At 33.2% G+C, this 20,491-nt stretch overlaps 1 protein-coding gene across 2 annotated transcripts; it reads left to right on the forward strand.

The window, feature by feature from the left end:
- The first annotated feature begins 628 nt into the window (after positions 1 to 628).
- Positions 629 to 19,570, forward strand: RGS18 (regulator of G protein signaling 18). Of its 2 annotated transcripts, none has more exons than XM_044004643.1 (6): positions 629 to 678; positions 1,282 to 1,407; positions 1,977 to 2,078; positions 3,279 to 3,340; positions 13,832 to 13,998; positions 18,019 to 19,203. In XM_044004643.1, the coding sequence occupies exons 2-6, from the start codon at positions 1,289 to 1,291 to the stop codon at positions 18,274 to 18,276; spliced, it is 708 nt and encodes a 235-aa protein (XP_043860578.1). In that variant the 5' UTR covers positions 629 to 678; positions 1,282 to 1,288; the 3' UTR covers positions 18,277 to 19,203. The 2 variants fall into 2 exon arrangements, with proteins under 2 accessions (XP_043860578.1, XP_043860579.1); XM_044004644.1 differs by lacking the exon at positions 629 to 678 and adding an exon at positions 19,411 to 19,570 and having other exon boundaries at positions 1,072 to 1,407; positions 18,019 to 18,319.
- Positions 19,571 to 20,491: the final 921 nt, after the last annotated feature.

Genomic DNA, 20,491 nt, shown 5'->3' on the forward strand with positions numbered 1-20,491 from the left:
GTAAGGGCCTCACCAATCCCCTTTTCTTATGTCCTCTTTTTTAGCTGGTGGGCCAGTGATAGATACATAAAAATTCTTTACCATGTACCATCTTCTGTCTTATCTACATAGTTTGGCTCTGGTAGCCCATATGATTTCATGTCAAAAAAAAAAAAGAGCCATTCGGGCTCCAAGAAATGTACAAATTTGTAATATACTTTCATATTATTGACACAAATGATTGTGAGCCTTTATCTTTAAAATCTTGCTATTTTTCTACATGTAGAAGTCACATTTTGATCAATACTCATCAAACTGATATGAGCTAGGTAATTTCACAAAAGAGCTTGCTTTTCCTAGTTCTTTTAAAAAGTCTGAGTTCCTTTTATTATATAAGGTTAAGTCAACTGACAACTGGTCTTTTTCTAAATGACCTTGAGAGTTGCTTCTTGGGAAGAGAAGTCAATTGAACCCCAAATTTCTATCCAAATCCATCTTACAGTATCAGGCTCCATTTCCAAGGGCACACACACTGATGAGAAATATGACCTTCGTCAGCACTTTCCTTCTGAGTGTCTCAATTTCCTCATCTGGAGAATGAGAAGTTGGATATGACATTATCTGAGGTTCCTTATGGCAATAGTCAACAATGTGCTGTTCCTACTTTTAAAATTTTTATCTTCTTTTTTTGTTTACAATGTAAGATATTTTAGTATCCTAAGACTTCAAGTTTGCAACTTTGTAAGGGCAGTACATATGTGTTTGTGTGTGTGTGTGTGTGTGTGTGTGTGTGTGTGTGTATATGTATATGTGTGTGTGTGTGTGTGTGTTTAAGAACAGGAAAAAGAAGCATTAAAAATCCAAAGCTTATCTTTTATCAGCTAATTCAGGATTCTGTTATAAATTCATACTTGAAAAATATTTATAACACTGTTTAAAAAAAAAAAAAGTTCCTGTCGGAAATGACTGTGTCAGTGTGGGCTCAAAGGCTCATTTTGATTGTGAAAACACCAAGCAGAAGTTGCACTGTGGTAATTGTACTCTTTATCTTAGTGGCCAAGAACCATTTTGTAAATGTGTAATATCATTTCCTCAAACAACCCAGAGCGGAATTGGATTTCAATTCCTCAGTACTACATGTTTGTTGAAGGAGAAGTGCTGATCACAGCTTCTTAATTTTGCTTCTTTTTGGAACATTGTGGGGTAAACAGTTTTTGTGATCTCCATGTGTAACAATGAAAGATTCAGATTCTGCAAGCAAACTGTTTCAGAGACCAACTGAGATGTCTCTTAACTTTGTAGAAAGAAGATGGAGAAACCATTGGTTTTTTTTTCTCAACTAAATATGTCAGATCCAAAGGAAAAAACTTTCTACAAGGCGATTCATGCAATAGGAAAAGAAGCATTAAACAAAGACATAAAAAACAGGTAAAGTATATTTCTTAGATAACTGGTAAATAGGAATTTAGAATATAGTGTAATTGAAATATTCTTATTTGAAATGTACAGCTGTGACTATATTAATAGTGGTGTTGAGGTAGAAAATAGTTTAAAAATACTGTTATATGTAGGGAATACTAATCTTCTGAAAATGTGGGAAAAGAAAGTGGCACATGAAGGGTTCCAAAAGAAAACTTTTACTGAAACATGATACCACAAAATTTATGGTACTAACACTAATGGAGGATGGGGTCATATGCCTCTCTCTCATGATTATCAAATGAAAAGATGATATCCTCCTTGGTAAGCTGGATTGTTTATTGTTATTATTGTTGTCTTTGTTGTTTTACTCTTTATTTCCCTTAATTTGGTCAAGGATGAAAAAGCATGGTTGTTACAGTTTAAAAATGTATCACTGGAAAAATACTCACCTCTATTTGTGGGATTAAAAAGTAACACCTTGAATGGAGGAAAAAATGATCTCTAAGTGAATTATTGGATAGAAAGTGAGGTTTGACACGTGTTCATTTTTAAAAGCAGCTTATATTCTATTACAGAGGTAAAGAGAAGAGAAATAGACTGAGCCTTCTATTGCAGAAACCTGAATTCCATGAAGATATCAACCCTGGTAGTTCTGAGAACTTGGCCAAAGGCATAAGGTGAATATTTCTGTTTTTTAAATGCACTCCAAAAGTGAATTTGAAGTTACATTAATATTAGATATCCATTATATTTTTAAAGATTTATGATTTGTTTTAGTAATTGTGCTATTTTGGGGGAGCAGGGATAAAAAGGTAGATAGGAGTTATGTCAAGAAGCCATAAATATTTTTTCACATGCAACCAAAAAGTAAAATGTCAGAAGACAAAGGTTTGGTTTTTTTTTGTAACTAAAATTAATATCACTACATATGTTTTATAAGTTAACATTTAAACCTTGTATAGCTTTCCATATTTTAAATTTTGTCTTTTGATGTTTTTTAAAGTTTTGAAAGAAATAATGGATCCCATGATTCTGAATAATAACTGAAAAGGAAGTTTTCTGTCTTCAAATGCTTGAAGATTTTGTTCTTGTTTTTAACATCTGGTAGTTTAAAAAGTGTATGTCTTGCTAACTTTAAGTTTTACTAAAGCTTTTATGAAAAACACAATGGCTTTGTCAAAATGGGACTTACTAATAAATTTTAGCTTTTAAAGTAATATCAACAAAAACATGCTATTTCCTAGGATTATAACCACTATGCTGTTATCATGCTAATTAGATAAACAATGTACCTAACTTTCATGTCATAACCCATTTAAATAATTTAATAACAATTAAAATACTTAAATTAGAGCAAATTCAATATAAGAAAGGAAAAATATCTATAATAATGTTTCATTGTTATGGGAATCTACTAGGCAAGCTTCCTCTCCCCTTAACAAAAAACAAATCAAACTCATAGAGAGTATATTGGAGCAACCACTTCAAATAGAATGCTACCCAACTTGCCACAGCAAAAATGTTGTTTATTTCAGGGTTGGCATTTCAAAAAGTAGATGACCATACTTATTTACTATTCAACACTGCTCCTGATTAATTGCTCCTTAAAGACCCACATAATGCAAACAACCTTTGTAAATATATTATACAGAATTTTCTCAATTTAAAAGATTGCATTCTTTTATAGACAAAGTATCAAAATAAATTAGATGAAATGTTTTTGAAGATTCCAGTGGTAAGAAGGCTTGCATTATAAAGTAATCTAATCAGACACCTTCTAACAAATAGAACTCTCTAGCACTTAACATATGTTAAGTGAATCACCATAAGGCTACTAAATATGCATTTCAATAAAATGTATTTCATTTCTTGAACAGTGTCTCCCCTGAAGAAGCAGTTAAATGGGGTGAATCCTTTGATAAACTGCTTTCCCATAAAGGTTAGTAGCATTTTTTCTAACTAAAGACTATTATTCCATAATGAAAAATGAAACAAAGTATGTGTATAATTAAACAGATATGCCAGTTATCTAAATTAAATATGGTGGATCATTTAGAAAACTGTACAGTTCTGATCTAATGAGGAGACTAAAAAGAATATGTTGAATGTTGAAATGAAGTAGTGATTTATTACTTTTAAGTGTTCTCTTCCATTTAAAATGTATCATGATGGTAGCAATATTTATGTCACTTTTTTCATAAATATGAAAAAATGTAACAAGAAATAATTAAAAATTGTTCTGACTTGAATAACGAGACAATTCCTTTTGTGAAGTAGGCTTCCCAAAGTCATAATGTGAGAAATTTCTAAAGCGGCCGCAGGATTTTAGTGAGTTGTCTTAATCATACAAGACTGTACAATGAATTTAGTTGGAGTTTATAAAACTGTGTTAATAAAAATAAAGCAATGGCTCTCAAAATGTTCACAGTATTAACTTGTCTCTCTCACATCAATCTTCCATTAAAAAAAAGTAATGCAATTTAAAGGACAATTTAGAAGAAACAGAGAATATTACCTAAGGATGGAACTAGATAAATGGGATTATTAGTGATGAACAATGAAATAGTGGCTGACAGTAAGTGAGGGTGGGGATGATATATAATATAGGAAAGGCTATGTAATAAGAAAAGAGGGAAGTATTAAAAGTGTTAGAAATATTTAGAAAGGAAACAAGTTAAGGAAATTAAGCTTTCATTTCCAAGCTACTCTAACTTACCACTTGGATAATAAAATATTGGTAATTTGCATTCCCTTTTTACATAGATCATTTAATCTGATAATTTCTTTGAGTAGAAACAGATAGAGGGGTTGAAAATAAGCAGAATCAGCAGCTTACATACTTGTAGTATTTGGGGGTTTAATATATCTATATATACCAATTGCTCTTATCTTGCAACAACCCTATTAAGCAGACACTATGGGTATTATCCTATTTTCTCCAAATTTACCCCTATTTTATAGGTGAGGAAACTGAGGTCTAGAAAGTATTATAAATGATAGAGTCAGGGGGCAGCTAGGTGGCGCAGTGAATAGAGCACTGGCCCTAGATTCAGGAGGACCTGAGTTCAAATCCGGTCTCAGACACTTAACACTTAATAGTTGTGTGACCCTGGGCAAGTCACTTAACCCCAACTGCCTCACTAAAAAAAAAAAAAAAAGCAAATAAATGATAGAGTCAGGATTCAGGATCAGGCTAATTTGATCTATATATAATAACATCACTGGTAAGGTTAAATAATAGCATAGAATCATGGAACCAGGAATGAAAGGGGCTTCAAGGAACATCTAGCCCAAGCCACTTATTTTATAGATGAAACTAAGACTTGGAAAAGTTGTGACTTGTCCAAGTTCACATGGCCAGCAAATGTCATAGATATGCTTGGAATCCATGTCTTCTGGACTGTATTGTAAGATTTTTTTCTAATGGTCCTATTGCATTTATGTATCATGGGACATAAAAATATCCCCAAAAAATACAAGTAAGTATCACCCATAAGGCAAGAGAGTTGCCTGGATTGTGTGATTATGTTTGCAAGTTTAGTACAATAAAGAATAAAAGATTTAAAGGAGAATTGGACCAAAGTTGTCATGAGGAAAATCTGATACTAAAAAATAAGAGGAATTGATCATATTGGGAAGACAAGGATGGTGAACAGTTCAAGGGTTTTTCTGGAATGATTGAAATGTCAGGAGAAATTGAAGAGTTCCCCCAACACATTAGGTGGATAAATAGGAAGACATGGAGAAGTATCAAACTGGATGTAAGTCAAGTCAACAAGCATGTATTAAAGGCTTACTATGTTATGCTAAACACTGGAGATACAAAGAAAAGAAAAAGCAATCTGTTTTCAAGGAGGACATGTTTTAGTGGAGAGACAACATACAAATAACTATGTACATATAAAATATATACAAGATAAACTGGAGGTTATCTCAAAGGGAGGGTATGCAAGAGTTAAGATCGACATTGTTAGATATGCAAACTGCTGAGATCATAAATTCATTTGAGTATTTTTGACATGGAAAAGTTATATTCAATATAAAAAAACATCTGTATGCAATCCAAAAAGCACTTATTCTTATCATTAGTTTTGATTCCTTCTTCCTCCAAACTTCTAAAAAGAAGTCAAATTGTTTACATTGAAAGTCATCTCCTTTCCCTTCCTCTATCTGGCAAAGAAGGAAATTAGCAAAGCATACCACAGGACAATGAAAAGTTGCAATTTGTATGTGCTTTCAAGATAATATAACCCAAATACCTCATTTTATTTATAATGTTAACACCTTAGAAATCCCAAAATATACTTTTCAAGGTCCCATTTCTGTCTGAGGGAAAACTAGTATCTTCTCTCTGATTATACACACACATATACATGCATACATATATACAAATACATGTTGCATGTATGTACCTGTTTGCATGTTGTTTCTCCCATTAGAATGGGAGCTCCTTGAGAACAGAAAGTGCCCCCCCCATCTTTGATATACAGTCCTTAGCATAGTGCCTGGCACATGGCTGATGCTTAATAAATTCTTGTCAGCAGATTGACTAGATATAATACTAATGGAAAACATGGGTTCAAATTCTACTTTTGACATTATTGTTTCTGTGAACCTGAAAACAAAATTAACCACTATGTACTTGGGTAAATCCCTGGAATACATGATCTAGGGATGGGTTTGGATCTAGATCAAGTTTAAAAACTTCACTGATGAAGGATGTTGTTACACGAGTAATGCTTTGATCATCTAAGCTGATAAAGTCACAGGTTTTCCAATTGCTTGATGAATATCAACTCATTTTCTAAGAGTCCTGGCTTTGGGATTAGGCAACCTAGGTTAAATTTATCTCTCCGCCACTTACTGCTGTAAAATTTTAGGCAAATTACACAGTTAATCAATAGACATTTATTAAACATGAATTTAACAGTTGCTGTTCATTTATTTTTCAGTCATGTCTGATTTTTTTGACCCCATTTGGGTCAAAGATACTGGAACAGTTTTCTATTTCCTTCTCCAGCTCATTCTACAGATGAGGAAACTGTGACAAGCAGGGTTAAGTGACTTGTTCAGTGCCTGAGGTTAGATTTGAACTCAGGAAGATGAGTTTTCCTGACTCCATGCCCAGCACTCTTTTAGTGAACCACACAGTTGCCATCATTTACCATCTACTGGGTTAAGCACTAGGGATACAAAGGCAAAAATAGTTGCTGCATTCTGGAAACTCACCATCTAACGGTGTGTGTGTGTGTGTGTGTGTGTGTGTATGTGTGTGTGTGTGTGTGTGTGTGTGTGTGTGTGTGTGTGAGAGAGAGAGTGTGTGTGCTCTCACACAATATGTAAATATCTAGGAATCTTCAAACTACATATATAGAAGGTGAGGGAAGTCTAGAAGGAGAAGGCATTAGGATCTTGTTGGGGAATTGGGGGGGGGAATTTACTGCAGGAGGTAAGATTTAAGGTGTGTTTTGGAGAAAACCAGGAAAGCTAAGAGGCAGGGGTTATGAGGAGAAGAATTCCTGATGTTGGAGGTAGTCTGTGCAATGTTACTGATATGGAAGCTAGAGTGTAATGCTCAAAGAAATGCAAGTTGGACAGTTTAACTGGATCATGGAATGACTAAAGGAGGAGAAGGCAGAGGCAGGCAGGAAAAGTAGGAAGCACCCAGATGATGAAGGGCTTTACATGCCCAACAGAGGAATTTATACTTTATCATGGCAGTAATGTCATCACTAGTTCTCAATGAACAGAGAGGCAACAGGATCAAGCCTAAGCTTTAGAAAAATCACATTAGCAGCTCAGCAACAGATGGATTGATGTGGGGAGAGACTTGAGAAAGTAATTGTAATAATTCAGGCAAGAGGTGATGAGGCCCTGATCTAGGGATGTAGATGTATAAATAGAAAGAAAGGTGCTTATATGAAAGAGTTGATTAAAGGAGAAATGACCAGATTTGGCCATGAAAGGAATAGATGGGGTGAGTAGACTGGGATTTCTCCAAGGATGTTGGCATGTTGGCTGAGTGACTAGGAAGAGAGGGTGATGCCCCTGCAAGGGATAGCAAGCACTAATTAAATTTTTATTGATTGATTGGTTGAGAAATTCTGAAAGGCAAGGGCTATATGGGAAACTGGGGAAGGGTAAAGATAATCCGTTTTATTTATCCATGATGATTTTCAGATGCCTATGTAACATCATATTTGGGATTCTCAAGTGGCAGCTGGAAATGCATTTCATCTTACTGGGCCTTAGTTTCCTTATCTGTAAAATGAGGTATATGAACAAGATGCCCAATGAAATCTTCTAGATCTGTCATCTCATTATCATTTGAACCTATCTGTCTTACCAAAAATCTGTGAGGTAGGCAGTCCAAGCATTATTGGCTCCATTGTAGATATGAATGAAAGCAAATTTAGGGTTTAGTCCCTCTCTGAACTGAATTTCTTTCATTTCTATTATTATAGGACTGGATAGAGCTTGTGTTTTATGAGGATACTATTTAACAACCTAGTCAGAGAGATCAGTGTAGGACTTTAGTTGCATTACATACAGGTTCTATTAGTAAAAGTGATGGTGAAAGTAATCCAAAAATTATTCTAGTGAAGATGCATCAAATACAAGGCCCACAATGCTTCAGGGTATAGCCTAAACCAGGTTAAAATATAATTGGAAGGGCAGCTAGGTGGCACAGTGGATAGACCACCGGCCCCAGATTCAGGAGAACCTGAGTTCAAATCCGGCCTCAGACACTTGACCCTTACTAGCTGTATGACCCTGGGCAAATCACTTAACACCCATTTGCCCACAAATATATATATATATATATATATATATATATATATATATATATATATATATATATATATATATATATATATATAAATAATTGGGAAACATTTAACAAAATAAATAAAATATAATAGAACACAGATGATGTTAATATGTGGTTTTCTATGTTAACATGCAACTGTAGGAATCGTTTTGTATGCTCTATGGATACCATTTCTATTTGATTTTGATCCTACTGGCCTACTGTATAAATTTTATTGTTTTCCTGAAAGGATAATGACATACTTATAGAGCACTTTATGGGCAAGATTAAATTTATCCTCATAACAAAGGTCTCAGTTAAATTGTATGACTAATTGTATCCATTTTTTTGTAGCTAAAGCAGAAGCTTTAGAAAACTTAAATGATTTGCCCAATGTTACATAACCTTTTAAGCAAGAGAACCAAGATTTAAGCCCAGTGTTCTTGGTCAGCTCCCTTTCATTCCAGAAGATTCCCAATTTCTTTTCCTCATGTTTCCTCTCTTGAACTGTATAAAAGCTATGACTAATTTTCCTTAGCTTAGGTCTGAAAATAACCCATCATACAGAGAACATGAGTAGAACATGTAAGCTATGATTATATAAGAAAAGAGAGAGAAAAGAAAACAAAACAGATCACTTGATATAATGGAAATGATCATCACCCACCTTTCTTTTTTTTTTTTTTCCCGGGCAATGGGGGGTAAAGTGACTTACCCAGGGTCACACAGCTAGTAAGTGTCAAGTATCTGAGACCGGATTTTAACTCAAGTACTCCTGAATTCAGGGCCGGTGCTTTATCTACTGCACCACCTAGCCGCCCCCACACCCACCTTTCTTTAAGACTGGTGTTGGTTATGAAAGGAAGTACATGTCCCTCCCATATAGAAGATGAGTGTTTCTTAAACTTTTAACCTTCTGCCTTATATATATATATTGCATTTCCTCATTTCTAGTTTCCTATTTTCACTAAGATACAGGACTTCAGTGTTCCAAGAAAAAATCTTGAATTGGTCTTCCTTATAGCAATCAGTATACTATAAATCTATCTGTAAGAATAAAAATTAAAGTTTAGAAAAAACTATAAATGCTGTACATAAAGGGGTCATTAGGTCAGAAGGACCTGTTCTACTCCATGACAGGGTCAAAGCTCTTGATTCAAATCTTAGAGTAACAACACTGTAATCTAGTGTTAATGAGTTATACTGCAGAGTCTACTGACTCTTTTTTTTCCTTGACATCAGAAAGTAAAACAATAGATGCCCAAATTTCAATTTAGAAACATATCATTACATGTATTTCATATTTGTATGACATGTATTGAGCTTCTCCCAAGGTGGAAACTAGTTTTGGGTTATGGGTTATGACAGTTTCTTCTGAAAATATTTATTCTTTAATTTCAGAGCTCAGTATTCATTAGGAAATCACACATACACACACACACATTATGTGTATGTGTATAAATATATTTTTTGAAAAATAAAATTATAAATATAACCTTGGGAAATAATTACAAAACAGGGAAGTATAATGGCAGGAATGGATCCAACAAGACAATACTCCTAATTCAACTCACAGTGTAAATGGCCACTTATGGTGCTTAGTAATATTTAGGAGGGTGTATTTCAGTAAGCAGCTGGATTTCATTTAATTCACTCATCATATTCTGGAGTATGCTAGATGTAAAATAGTTAAATTTTCTTCACTTAAAAGCAGTATCCCATATAGTTCCTATTCAATACGTCTAATAACAGGCTAATGGCCATACAAATATTTTATCTAAAACTGAACTTTGCCCAGTGCACAGTGTTCTCTGTGCATAACAAAAACTTAATTAATGTTTCTTGAATATGCTTATTAACGACTTCAAGAACATTCACCATTTTGATCTTGATTTTCTGAATGTCCTGTAATTTAAAAGTCCTCAAAAATGTTCATCTGAAAAATAGAAAACCAAGAATTTTATCTGACCAGCTCTGAGGATAGTGAAAATATCTTCTCCTTTATTTTGTACATGTTTGGCTTTTCAAGAGAACATGCGTTTCATTGGTGTGTGTATTTACTCTATGGTCATGGAAAGTAAAACCTTAACACCTCAACATATGAATTTCTTGCTCATTTTCTCCCAAATATTTTGAAGGTTATCTACCTGATGGGCTAATGGAGAGTTTTCTGGATGTCATTACTTTTACTCATTAGTATTTTCTCCAGTTACATAACAACATTGTCCTATATTTAGTATGTATGTGTGTATATGAATTATTTTTGGTTGTTACATATAATTTATATTATATTATAACCATATATATTATTACCTTATATAATGCCTATGATAAATTACCATGTCAGATAAATTAATATATGCATTTATGTGTATTCGCATATATAAACTATACACACATGCATATGTGTGTGTATTTGTGTGTGTGTGTGTATATATATATATACACACACACATATGCATGCATATATAGCCATAAATGCATACTAGCTAGGTATTACAATGTATAGAGTGGTATGCCTGAAGTCAGGGAGATGTGAATTCAAATTTGAATTTAAATATTAGCTGTGTGACCCTGGGAAAATCATTTTATCTCCAACTCCTTCAATTTCCTTAACTTTATGATGAAAATCATAATAATACCTACCTCACAGAGTTGTTGTAAGGATCAAATAAAACAATATTTGCAAAATGCTTAGAATAACACCAGGCATACAGTAGATGCTATATAGATATTTGTTATTGTGATGATGATGTTGATGTATAAATACATATGTATATGAGCTATTGATAAGCCAAATACTTCTGAAAACCAGGTATCTCTAGATCCAGCAAGAAAAAATCAGAAGAAATGAAGTTCTCATTGGAAAAAAAGGATTTTTTACTACATGGCTTGCAAAGATGTAGTTTTGGGAATGAGTTTTATGTGTTTTTTTTTTCCAATTCTGTAGGTAGTTCACATTCTCTGAATTTTGGTTGTGGGTTGTCACTTTCATTTTCTTGGTTTAAAAAAATCATAGCTTAATTTTCTCATTTACTCCCATGCACATTAAAAACAAAACAAAACAAAACATAAAACCAACACAAACAAAAAAAAAAAAAACCAGAAAAGTTCTATACAATTGTTTTGTTTTTAAGTATTTTGCAGCCAGAGGTATGGGAGAGAAAGATCTTTTAAAGATATAATCAAATCAGTAGTTTAAGGATGTGTGCTTTATTTGTTAACTAAAGTCATCCAGCTAAGGCCCCAGATTCATCTGAAGTCTGGAGAGGATTGCAGAAACCCAGATGACAATAGTAATGTAAAATTAAAGTAGACTTGGGATTTAAAGATAATACAAACTGCCTGTGACAAGTTCATTCAGCAAATGGTAACTGATGAAAGGAATTCTGCAGCAGAAAATGAAGCAAAAATATACTTTCAAATTGTATTTCTTCCTTAGGCTACTGTGTTAATAGGATAGGGATAGAATTGGAACTATGATTTCACTGGTTAAAAAGAACTCCCAAGTGGGAAAATTCCACCTACATTCTCTTTACCTTCAGTACTTTGTAAATTTAAGTTTTCCTAACTCACCATAAAGCCATAATTCTCCATGGTTATCCTCTCTTCCCAAGGTTTTATACCTCTTATATGCTCCATGGAACTGAAAGAGGTGCTAGGGATAAAAAGAGAAATGCAAATCCTTGACCTCAAAGAGCTCACTTTCTATTAGGAAAGATATATATTTATATTTATATATTTTTCCTAATATATATGTGTGTGTATATATATATATACACATATACATATATAATACTATTTTTAAATAAAATATAAATTTATTATGAACATTTATGAACATTTATATAAACAAAGAGGTCAGAAAAATAAGGTTGATCAGGCCAATTGAATATATTTTATATATCTTATTTTAAATATCAGTGTTAAGGGGGAGTGGGAGGTATAGAGATTGAACTTAAGATGATAGTACAAGCATTTGTTTCCCGTTCTAAACTTTGTCCCATTTTTTAATCGTATTTTTAAATATTTCATGATGTTTTTTCTTCTCCTCCTCCTCCTTCTTCTTATCACTATCTATATGAGAAATCTCTATTCTTCCTTGCCCTCAAAACCCTCTAATAAAGAAGTATAGTGAAGCAAAACAAAATTTTGCTGTATTGGTATTACCTGAAAATATATACCTCATTCTGCACCTACATTCCCTTACCTCTTCACCCCGTCTTCAAAACTCATGACTGGACTTCCTTTTTAAGAGTTCTTAAAACTTTCAAGGTTCTTTTACTTTATATTTCTACAAAATGAATTCCAGGGGCAGCTAGGTGGCACAGTGGATAGAGCACCGGCCCTGGAATCAGGAGTACCTGAGTTCAAATCCGGCCTCAGACACTTAACACTTACTAGCTGTGTGACCTTGGGCAAGTCACTTAACCCCAATTGTCTCACTAAAAAAAAAAGCAAAAAAAAAACCCCAAAAAACAAAATGAATTCAAGATAAATATTAGATATTTTAGAGAAGATGAGTACTAATAGCTAGAATAATAAAAAAAAAATCAGGTACTACAGAAAATTACTCTTTAGCTGAGTTTTGAAGAAAATAAAGGGTGTCTAAGGAGCCAGGAGTAAAGGAATAAGTTTATTCTAAGCATGGGAAATAGTCACTGTCAAGTTACTGAAATGTGAAATGGAGTTTTGTGTATGAAGAACATCAAGAAGGCTACTTTTGCTGAACCATGGAATGAATGAGGAAAAATATTGTGAAATAAGATTGGAAAGGTAGGGTCAGGTTGTGGATGCTTTTTAGTGATTTAAAGGTAATAAAACAACAATTAATATTTGTACAAGGATTTAAGATTTGCAACATACTAGATAATATATATATATGTTTGCACATGTTTGTGTATATGCAAATTTCTATGTGTGTGTACATATACATCTACACACATACATATATGTGTATGTATATGTATGTATGTGTATATACACACACATCCTCACAACATCCCTGGGAGAGAGATGTTACTCATCTTCATTTTACAGATGAGGAAATTGTGAAGGAACTTACCCAGGGCTATATATTTCTTAAATGTCTAAGGCCAAATGTGAAACCCGTACTCCTGATTCCAGATACCGTGTTAAAAAATGTATCCTCAAAATAGTCATTATAAGAAGAGCAAGTATATTATCCCCATTTTATGATGAATCAAGTGGGGCTGAGAATTTTTTAACTAGTCCAAAGAAATAATTGAAGCATTGAAATAAATTATCTTTATTGCATTCCTTTCCCCATTTCTTAGGAAAATAAACTGTTCATTGTTTTCTAGAGAAAACCATTTTTTCCCATAATGTACTTTAAAAACTCTGACTGAAAAGAATCAGAGACTAAATTCAACAGGCTTACTATTTTTTTTCAATTTATCAAAAAATTATTGGATTTCCTTGAATGTCAAGAAATCACAGTTCTTTTGAATGCACCATTCCTGCTCACATTGAACTGCAGAAAATACCTATCTTCTCAGTATTTGTGGTAATTCCCTAATGTCAAACAGTAAAATTCTTAGATGGTTTTAATCTTTCAAAGATGCATGCTGTGTCTCATTTCTTTTTCTTTATTGGTAGATGGACTAAATGTTTTTACCAGGTTCCTTAAAACCGAATTCAGTGAAGAAAACATTGAATTTTGGGTAGCCTGTGAAGATTTCAAGAAAAGCCAAGAACCCCATCAACTGCTCCATAAAGCACAAGCAATATATAAGAAATACATACAGAATGATGCTCCACAGGAGGTATAGTAAAAAAAAAATAAGAATAAGAGAAATAAAAAAGAATTGAAAGAGGGACAAAGGTCATACAGATCTAAAAGAGCTTAATAAAAATTGCATCAGAAGGAACCCACTTGGTAAAAATGAATACATAGGGCCATCATAATCTTCATTCCAAAGTTTAAAATTATGCTAAAGGAATAGTGATTATATATTAATATTTTCAAGAAGTACATAGGCAAACATGTACATATTAAATATACTATATGCACTTATCCAAATATGTTCGTGTATATATGTTTGTATGTATACATACATACATATACATATATATATCCAAATAAATGTATAAACACAAAATATGTATGAATATGTCATGAGGCAATATGTCAGAGTCCAAGCCTTGAAGGCAGGAAGATCTTGGATCAATTCTTGCATCTTTTGCATACAACCTAAGTGACCAGAAATGCTTAAAACGTCTTTGCCACAAACAACTCTCTCAGACTGCAAATAACAGACTAGGTCTACATAAGCATAAGGAGTTTCCTCAGCCCTGGATTTCTTACACTCATGATCATAAAAGTACCATTTTAAAATATCATACTTTGTCAAAGATATACATATATGTACATAGGTCATGCACATATGTGTGTGCATCACATATATCCATCTTCCTTTGTAGCTAGAGTTTAAATTAACTTGCCCTATCATTACTTAGATGTATATTTATACAAATGTCTATCTATAGAAATAGTGATAGGTAGAAATAGAGAGGTAGATGGACAAATAGGCAGACATTTGTATCAATCTAAAGATTGAGGTGGATGTAATCATATAGATATAATAAATAGATGATTGATAGATGGACAAAGAGTTTGGTCAGGGTACATAGAATTTGAGAATTTATTCTACATTTTCCCATTCTTAATTCTATATTTTCCAGCTAAAACTTTTAGACTCTAATCATGCCCCCCCCATTATAAATACAGACAAAGATTACTGATTTACTTTCAGTGGATCAGGCTTATTGATATCTTTGATTTCCTACTTAGCTGATGATTTACTGGAAACATAAAAATGACAAATTTTACTTCCCACCCGATGTAGAAATATCATTTAGAATAGCTGGCTGGTAGAGGGGTGACAAGGTCCTTTATATATTTGTATATATGTACCTTTTGCTATATGATATTAAATAATTACATTTTATATTTGACATACATACACATGTACGTAAGTGCCTATACATGTTACAATTGCAAAGTAATGCCTAACAGAGATTAAAAATTTAGGGTGGGGCAGCTAGATGGCACAGTGGATAGAGCACTGGCCCTGGATTCAGGAGTACCTGAGTTCAAATCCGGCCTCAGACATTTAACACTTATTAGCTGTGTGACCCTGGGCAAGTCACTTAACCCCAATTGCCCCACAAAAAAAAAAAAAAAAAACACCAAAAAAAAAAATTTAGGGTGAGGGCCAGCTAGGTGGTGCTATGGATAAAGCACTCTTCCTGGATTCCCAAGGACCTGAGTTCAAATCTAGCCTCAGACACTTGATACTTACTAGCTATGTGACCCTGGGCAAGTCATTTAACCTTCATTGCCCTGCAAAAATAACATTAAAAAAAGGTTAGGTTGGAACATAGTGGTGAAAGGGGCAGCTAGGTGGTTCAGTAGATAGAGCACCAGCCCTGGAGTCAGGAGGAACTGAGTTCAAATCCAGCCTCAGACATTCGACATTTACTAGTTGTGTGACCCTGGGCAAGTCACTTAATCCTAATTGCTTCACAAAAAAACAAACAAAAAAAAGTGAACATAGTGGTGAAGAAAGGGATCCTAAGCTTTATAATATGGGTGGATCTATTTTTCCCATACCATACACACCTATAAGCAGCTAGGTGGCGCAGTGGGTCAAACACCAGACCTGGAGTCAGGAAGCTCTAAGTACATATCTGCCCTCAGACTGTGACATTGGTCAAGTCACAATTTCTGTCTCCCTTTTTTCTTCATATATAAATGGGGTGGGGATGGCAATAGTAGCACCTAACTTCCAAAATTATAATGAGGGTCAAATGAGAAAATATTTATAACGTGTTTTGCAAAACTGAAAGTGTACATAATGCTAGTTATTATTATTACTACCCTCTCTCTTTTGACCAGGTTCATAGAGAAAAGCATTAAAGAGGACAGAAGGGTTCACCTTCACCCATTCTCCTTACCAAACTACCATAACTATCTGCTCCATAGTTTTAGAATAGGAGAAAACAAAATGGAGCATCAAGATGCTCTGTTACTGGGAAGTTTATAAGAGCCTTTATTTTGGGTAGGTGATGGGGGTGGGGAGGATAAATTTTTCATATCGACATTCATAAAGAAAAAGTTTTATTCTTTCTCATTGCTACTTTCTCTTACTACCCACTGTTTGAAAATACAAATATAAGCAAGTCATAAAGTATTTATCATTAATCATAATTTCATATGAAAGGTAAAAGAGCTTTAAAAGTAGTATTAAAAGTATATGTAAATATATTCAAAATAAATATAAGCGAGGTATATGATATATATAATCAAAGTGGGGGTATAAACATCTGGAATAATCATGAAAGGCCTCATTCAAGAGGTGGCATATGAGTGGAACCTTAGAAGAAACTAGAGATTTTAAGAGATGAAGTGAGATAGGAATTCATTCTAAATTTTGGAGATTGTAAAAAGCAGGAATTTAAGAAATATGATGTCATTTTTTGAAGGTGGCAAGGAAGCCACATAGACTGAATTATATAGTACATTATAATGAAACTGAAAAAAAAATATTCGAACAACTTTATAAAAGTTTTAAGTCACCCAAAAGAGGAGTATAGATTTGATATGAGATAGTAGTGAAACATTGTAATTTATTGAGCAGGGAGATCACAATGAAATATATGCTTTAGGAACATCATAATATCAACTACATAAAGAATAAATTGGAAAATGAGGTAGTATTAGTTGCTTGAAAACCTATAAAGTGATGAAGACCCAAACTGCTAGTGGTTGAGTAAGCATAGAGGAAAAAGCTCTGAGAGATGTGGGACAAGGGAGAATTGATAAGACTTGGAGACTGACTAGATACATAGGGTGAGAAAGAGTGAAGAGTTAAGAATGCCTTTGAGGGTAGGAAGTTGGGTGGCCATGAGGATAAAAGTGGCATCTAACAAAATAGGGAAGATTGGAAGAGGGGTGGATTTGGGGAGAAAATTAGTTCCATTTTGTACATGTTGAGCTTAAAATAGATAAAGGGCCTCTAAGTCAGTTAAAATGCATTCTGATTGAATTTGAATTTGATGATTTAAAAATGCTCTATTATGTTATGTTTGCTCACATGCATGTTTTTTCCTTTCTATTCCAAGATCTTAATTTAAAAACAATTATGATGAATGTGAAAGTAGTCTATAAAGACACATCAGAGATTGCAAATCCTTAAAAGAATAATTGCATTTATATTTTTGCATTTATTGCATTTATATTTTATTTTGCTGGGACCATTTGTCCACTATATATCACAGAGAGCACTGTCATATCCTTTATGTGGCTGCCTACCTCTTCTCAGAAATTAATGGTTATCTTTCCTTATTTTAAGTTGATTATAAGTGTTTTATCTTAAAGGGCAGCTCCATTACCTAATAGACTAGTAACTCTGGAAGGGATATTTTGTGGGTATCTTCACATCCTCTCTTACAAGCCTAAACTTTGCATCATTGATTATTTTTCCTTTTGGCTTCAGGCATTGATAATTCTTATTAAAATGGAATTAGTCAGAATTTTTTTTCCTTTGAACAACTTAATTTATAGGTAAATTAACAAAGATTTGGGCTGGATGAGTTAAGTTATAGTCCATGAAAGATAAGTTCCTGTTGGGAAGAGGCTGTGCTGGCATCTCTGATGTTACAGGTTTTAGAACAGGACCATCTAGAAAAAGAAACACCTAAAAGAAGGAAAAATGAGAGAAAAACTGACCTTGTCTTTTTCAAAATCAAGCCCATTGATAGCTCTGATCTTCATTATCCAGGTTAACCTTGACTTTCACACCAAAGAAATAATTTTTAAGAGCATCTCCCAACCCACCATCCACCTTTTTGATGCTGCTCAAAGCAGAGTTTATCGACTTATGGAGCAAGATAGTTATACACGCTTTCTGAAATCTGACATCTATTTGGACTTAATAAATGGAAGACCCTTGAGAACAACAAATCTTCGACGGCGATCACGTTCATTTACCTTCAATGAATTCCCAGATGAAAAACCAGATCTTGCCATTTGGCTATAAAAAAACAAAACAAAACAAAACTTAATTTTACTCATGCATCATGGTAAGTTATTCCAACATGGTCCATATAATATTGGCTGTTTATATTTATAAATTGAATCAATTTAAATTTGTCATGTGGGTGAATTTAAAAACCTATTTGGGAATACTTCTCACAGTAAAAGGATGCAGTGCAATGGGTATTGTGTCCATATATACCTCCATTTAAGAAAAAAAAAACCCTTCAATATACAATTAAAAAAAAAGAATTCTCAATGTATGGGAAGAGTGATAATTACATATTAAGTGGGACAAAGGATAAGATCTGCAAAAACATAATAGTTTGTAAAAATGTTTGTGTATGTATATATATGTGTGTGTGTATAGATATGCAAATATTCCATATTTTATATTAAATTTAAAAAATTGTAATGTTCAGAAAAACAAGATAAAATAGGACATATAAGAACTAGCCCTAGAATAACTAAGACCTGGGTTTAATTCCTGCCTCTGGATAGGAGTACAAATAGGAAATAAAGAATGGACATGTGATTTCACTGATGAAAGAAACTTCTGGATGAGTAAATTCCCTCTGTAATGCAACTTATAATCTTTGAGTTGCCCTATGAGTAGTATTTTTTAAAGAAACTATATAATGATTGTAATCCATATTGCCTTGAATATGACTCACATATGAATCTTTAATAAGGAATAGAACTAATATATAGACATATGCTTTATTTTAGAAGTAATTAATTTTCAATATTGCATGGCATTAATGTCTATATTTGAATGATACTGTACAATTAGCTTTCACATCTTCATGTACTTAAAATGTAGAGAAAAATTAAAGAATTTATGTTAAAAGTTTCATCTTTATTATTCAATCTACTTTGATTTATTACTTGCTAAAATTAGTTGCTGTTCATTCATTATCAATTAAACTTAATATATATGTAATTATTGTTATACTTTATTGAATATACTGTTTTTCCATCACCGATTTTAATAGTAAGTAAACTTTCTATTTTGAAAAGTAGCAACATTTGACTTTTTGTCTTTCCAAGATCCCTTAAAATTACAAGTTTTATTTTTGTGTTTTTTCTTATTTATTGTTTTTTCATCTATAAGACACAATTATTGCTTTTTATGCAGCTGGTGGAAACTTGATTATGGACAGCTATGCCTTCATCCATATAACATGGATCAAGACTAACAACATGTTTCTCATATCCTGATCAGTCCTTTTATGTGATAATAGCCTTCAGAATCTAGCAACCTATTCATTGTTCATCAATAAACTCTATATGAGTCATCAAAGTGTCCTTGCCAATATACTAAATATGGTGGAGTTTTCCTCAAATACTACTTTTGTCTCAATGATCTTGTTGTCTTGGGTGGTGAGGCTGAGAGCAGATACCAGAATGAACAATTTGATAGATTGAATGAGAATCTAGAAGATTAATTCAAAATGTATGAATATCATAGACACATAATGTCCTTTGAAGACAATTTTTTTGCCTTTTTATGTCCAGTTAGGTACTTAATCATATTGAATTGAATTGAGTAACATAAATAACAATCTCAAAATTGTGCCTCTTTGAAAATTAAAATGGGCATTTATGCATGTATTCATACAATTATGTGTACATGTATACAATGAATTTTTTTTAGCAACAAACATTTATTTTATTTTTCCAGTTACATGTAAAGGTAGTTTTCAACATTCATTTTCATAAAATTCAGAGTTCCAAATTTTTCTCTCTCCCTCCCTCCCTTTCCTCCCCCCTCCACAAGATTACAACCAGGTTATATATGTAGAATCTGTAAGTTTTCTTTTATCATTTCTTTCTATGGGGATGGATAGTAAGCTTCCTCATTAATTCCTTGGGATTGTCTTGGATCATTGCATTGCTGAGACTAGTTAAGTCATTCAAAATTGCTCATTGAACAATACTGCTGTCACTATGCACAATGTCCTCCCAGCTCTGCTCACTTCATTATATATCAATGTTCATTAGTCTTTCCAGGTTTTTCTGGGACCATCCTCTTTGTCATTTCCTATAGTACAAGACTATTCCACCACTATCATATAGCACAGCTTCTTCCATCATTCCTCAATTGATACATTTTCTCTCGATTCTCAATTCTTAGCCTCTACAAAGAGTTGCTATAAATATTTTTGTACAATTTTTCCACCTTTCCTCTTTTTCATGATTACTAATTGTTAACCATT

This window comes from Dromiciops gliroides, chromosome 4 (assembly GCF_019393635.1).
Source record: "Dromiciops gliroides isolate mDroGli1 chromosome 4, mDroGli1.pri, whole genome shotgun sequence".
Classification (NCBI taxonomy): Eukaryota; Metazoa; Chordata; class Mammalia; order Microbiotheria; family Microbiotheriidae; genus Dromiciops; species Dromiciops gliroides.